Source organism: Frankliniella occidentalis, unplaced genomic scaffold (genome assembly GCF_000697945.3).
Source record: "Frankliniella occidentalis isolate FOCC.00 unplaced genomic scaffold, Focc_3.1 Scaffold300, whole genome shotgun sequence".
NCBI lineage: Eukaryota > Metazoa > Arthropoda > Insecta > Thysanoptera > Thripidae > Frankliniella > Frankliniella occidentalis.
Genome location: NW_026267426.1, coordinates 221,398 through 226,163, shown reverse-complemented (window position 1 = coordinate 226,163; position 4,766 = coordinate 221,398). Strand labels below are relative to the sequence as shown.

The following is a 4,766-nucleotide window of genomic DNA, read 5'->3' as shown; positions in this document are numbered from 1 at the left end:
GTCCATCATTATTGGAAAGAAAAGAAACAAGAAACTCGCTTACAATTTAAAAGCTGTTAAGATTCAGTTTAACAGTCAAATGAGAAATGTAGAAACAATTACTTGTTCCTGTCAAGCCATACTTTAGTTTTTTCAATCTTGCTGTTCTTCTTTTTCTTCTTATCTTTCCTGTTCTTCTTTTTATCTTTGTCAGCCTGTTCAGCCTCTTTTGAGACCTTCACTCTGTCTTTTTCTTTCTTGCCCTCTTTTTCTTTCTTCTCTACTCCCTTCTCATCTTCCCTCTCTCTCATCTTGTCCACTACCTTCTTCCCATCGTGTGCTTTGCTCTCTCTCTTCTTGACTTGCTCTTCACTTGATCTGCTCTTTCGCTTTGACTCACCTTCTTCTGCAACAAAACAAATAAATATAAAAATTAACAGAGAGTTCAAGAGTTAAACAATGAAACAAAGGGTTTTAAGCCAGATGAGTAGCTTACTTTTCAAGGCTTTGGCCTCATCTTGCATCTTTCGTGCTAATATAGATTTAGCAGCAAGAGCTGCCTTATCAACTTCAGGAAAGTCTGGGTGCTGGGCCAGAATTTTACCACGTAAACAAGCTGTAAATAAATAAATACAATTAAGAAAAATAATCAAATGGCATTCTTATTGAGAGCGGGTAGGAGTTGAAGAATATACACACCAACAACGGTGTCCACCTTCTTAGGGGTAGCGCGTTGCTTGTCAGACTCCTTCGGAGTTCCTACAGTTCTCACAGAGAGTTGCTGACTGCCGTAGACTGCCTGACTCAGTTTAGTGACAAAAAGAGAGTTCTTTGATTGAAGTTTAATGGATTTAGTCCATTTGTCTTTGGAAATAGCCACATTTTCTCCAAGACAAATCTGAAACAAAGATATACAGAGATGAGAAATAATAATGGTATAGATAACACTCAGTGATTCTTTGCAGTAAGGTAAAATCTGACAACACCATTCCATGAAAAGAGAACAAATACCTGGTTCAAAACCACCTATGGCAAAAAGTTAAATTTGTTTCCCACCCTTTTATCAAAAATATCAACAAAAGTTAGCAAAGTACCCGAACTCTCATAGCAAAATTTGGTGGTATTCAATTGTAACCCAGGTTCCTCAAAGTTCCCTTAACATTGCCTATCTTTCTTGTACACAGGACAACATATCAAACTGTTTAAGTACTCAACATAAAAAAAATACATCATATTTTTTAAAAATTCTAATATGACCTGTCAACAAAAACTAGAGAATGTTTAGAGGAACCTGGAAACCAAAAGTGCCAACTCTTAAATAGAATGAAAAAGTTTAGCCCAGAGTACAAAAATGTGACACACAAGTGTGTGTGATAGACACTAATTTGGAATTTGAACCCAGCCTAGACATTACATAGAAAATGCTCACCTTTCCTGAAGAATTTGTGGGCAGCAACTTTGTTCCAAGTAAATCATCTCTTACTTCGTGAGAAATCTTGACAATTTCATCTTGGCTCAGGCCATCCCAATCAGATTTATTTCTTGGCATTTTGATTTTCTTTTCGCTCTTAGGGGTGAGTGCTGCATCTGATAATTAAACAAGCCATGACTAGAAGTACCAAAAAGTACACTAAAATAAAGGCAATCTTGTGAATAATATAGTGACAGAAGTGCAGTCTCATACATGAGGGAAGGAGGGAGGGACATGATGTAAACTTACTTAGTTGCTTTTCCCCATCTACCTCTTCTGGAAAATCTTGGAGAATGTTTCGGGAAACTGAATGCTTCATCTTATCTGAAATAATAGAATAATTATCAGCAACTCAATAAAGAACTACTTCCCAATATAAACAAGGCTGACTGTTTTACCTTTACGTAACTGTTCATTTTCAAGTTTTAAAGTCTGATTCTCATTTTCTAGTGTACGCATTCGATCTTCAATCTTGGCCATATCTTCTTTCAATTTTTGTAACTGTTCATAGCATTCCAAACGTGACTTTTCTGACAGTTTGCATGCCGCTCTCAAACTTTCTACTTGGCTCATAAGAACAATGTTTGAATCACAAGAGTCAGAGCGAGAGAGATCAGAGAAACCTGCTGAAGCTGCATCACTTTCTACCTTTTGAGATGAGGCAGATGAACTTGAAGAACCAGACGAAGAATCAGATGAGTCCGACAATGAATCAGAGCTATCTGAGCTTTCAGAGCCACTTCGTTTTCTTGGCGTGGTCATGGAAAGTGGCAAAGTGGCAGTCCTAGAGATATCGTAGTCATCATCAGATACAGTGTTTGATGGTGGCTCTTCCATTATTGTAGGCTTAGACAGCTGTGGAGATCCATTAGCAGGCTGGGCAGTAGTGATAGCCTTCCCAGGACTGGCATTCAAGCTAGAAGTTTTAGCAGGACTCTTCTTACTAGGACTCTTCTCAATAAGACTCTTCTGAGGACTTCCTGATTCTGTACCAGTGCGAGAACTCTGCTTTTTCACTTTAACTTTTAAGGGACTTCCAACTCCTTCACTTTCAACAGGGCTCAAGAAACAATTATTGGGTGCAGGACTACTCTTGCGAGTACGTTTGGCATCTGTATTGTTCTGTCCAATTTCCGCTAATACATTCATAGACCGCTTCTTTTTAGATTTCTTTTCATCTGAGGCAGAAGCCTAAAAGTATAGAAAACAATAACAAAAGATTACTACAGAAAAAACAAAAGAACTTCAAATCAAATAGAAATTGACCTTACCTTTCTCGTCTGCTTGACATCCTCGCACTCATCTTTGTCCTGCTCATCATCTTCACGGTGCTTATCACCTTGAATCATTGTGTAGAAGTTGGGCGGCAACCGCTTTATATTCAGAGCAGTCGCATTCTCTTTCAGTTCTAGGAGTGAAGCTGCAAAATAAATAATAGAATGTAAAGAAAACAGACGATACTCTGAGATGTTGAGGACAACCGGGATGTGATAACAATTATTACTTTAACACATTTGAACATAAATGCACTGACGCGTTTAACCATAGTGTTTCTGTTAGTCAGTGTCAAACCAAGTCAAAGAAGTTTTGCAAGGGCGAATGGCAGCATTACTTGGAGAAAGAAAAACTAATGGAAAGTAAATAATAATCACCTATTGAAATGTCCATGTTTGTCATTCCCTATCTTCGCGTGTCTACAATAAAAACTCCTAACCTTTCAGTTTGACTATCAACTTGAATACTAACCTCCAATACATATTATTTTCGCAGGAAAAAAACCGTCGAAGGAGCCCTCTGCTGCTTGCCAACACACATAATAGGTTTTGGATTTGTCGAAATCCGACGAATGAGCAGGTGAAAAATCTCTGATGTCGAGGCTTGGGACAACGTGAGGGGTCTTCTTCGAGTCCTCAAACCTCACGAACACAAAATAAGGCGGCGGCTGATCCATGACTAAACAAAAATTAGAAACGAAGCTTTGGTAAAACACAATGGTTCAATGAATGTTAGTAGTTTACAGTTAAGAAACGCTACAATGATGCATGGTAACCTCGAACGAGCCCAGACCAACCGTGAAAATCCACGAGGAAAACTAATATGACTCGATCACAACAAACAGCTCATAAAATACATCAATCAGATAATATACTGATGATGACAAAATACATACCGAGACGATAATCATAAAGAATAAACCCAGGGTGAAGAAACAACACAGCCAGCTTACACCACCAATCACCAAACCGCCAGTCCCTGCGCAGCGCACAGCGCACGTTGTAACGGTCGAAAGGGGAGTGGGGGGACGCGAGTGGTGCGCGGGCGCATGCGCGCTAGTAACAACCAATAGGAAGTCAGGAAGAGCGCGGGTCGCACCGAGTCAGCGTAGATGACACGAAATGTCGTTTTCTTTTAAATACACTAAAGTACTTAAGATAAAGACATCTGTACTGTTTGGGCCATTTGTTCGTGCACTATCCCGCATCCTTCTAGGCCCGACAAATCCACCAGATAAGCAGCCAATTAGAAAAGTTTTGAAACCGCAGTTTTGTCCGGCAAGGTCGATGTACAGTTGGGCAGACCAGACCGGAATGCAGCGTGAAAGTGAAAAGAACAGTTATGCTCTCACTCTTGAACGGCTTCAAGGACTGACCTCAAATTTTAGGAAACGTTTCACGATTTAGATGAAAAGATTTCTACGAAATCTCAAAGAGATTGCTCCACAGAGGATCAAATTAAAGAGGTCAGAAGGTAGAGGGGCCGGTCCATAAACCACTTCGCAAAACGCAAACATTCAACGCAAAGACAGAAATTGCAAAAAAAACAACAACAACAACAACAACAAAAGACAAGAAAGATTCGCGTGAACCGAAATTTTGCTCTCTGGTCGCTGCAGCTCGCAGGCCACTCAGCCCAGCCGTTGAGGCTTTGCGACTGGCGACCTTAGCACTTTGGGTGCGCGGCGCATAGACCAGAACAGCGTCGCCGGGAACCTCCCCTAGGCCTTGAATGTTCACGCCAGATGCGCGCTGTGATGCAGCGACACAAGCAGGACGTCGGCGGCGACCTGGCCCCGGCTTTCTGCGTGCCGAACGTGCGCGCCCCCTGCTGCAGCAACAGCAGGAGGTCCTCGGCGGCTACCTGGCCCAGGCCCTCAGCGGCTACCTGGCCCAGGCCCTCAGCGTGCCCAACGAGCGCGCGCCCTGCTGCAGCAACAGAAGGAGGTCCTCGTCGGCGACCTGGCCCCGGACGTGCACCGCCTCCTCGTGGAGCCAGTGGTGCACGCCTCTCTTCTCTGTCCTTTCTCATGCCCTTCCTG

The 4,766-nt window shown here is 42.1% G+C and overlaps 1 protein-coding gene across 2 annotated transcripts; it reads right to left on the bottom strand.

Annotated features, from left to right (window-relative positions):
* Positions 1-6: 6 nt before the first annotated feature.
* On the bottom strand, positions 7-2,844 carry LOC127750972 (nucleolar protein dao-5-like). Of its 2 annotated transcripts, XR_008011919.1 has the most exons (6): positions 2,722-2,844; positions 1,849-2,641; positions 1,700-1,774; positions 1,409-1,566; positions 476-877; positions 7-385 (listed from the first exon to the last, which is right to left on the bottom strand). XR_008011919.1 is itself a non-coding variant. In XM_052273781.1 (5 exons), exons 1-5 carry the CDS (start codon positions 2,797-2,799, stop codon positions 629-631), a joined length of 1,353 nt encoding a protein of 450 aa, XP_052129741.1. In that variant the 5' UTR covers positions 2,800-2,844; the 3' UTR covers positions 7-628. The 2 variants fall into 2 exon arrangements, 1 of the variants encoding a protein (XP_052129741.1); XM_052273781.1 differs by having other exon boundaries at positions 7-877.
* Between the last annotated feature and the right edge of the window lie 1,922 nt (positions 2,845-4,766).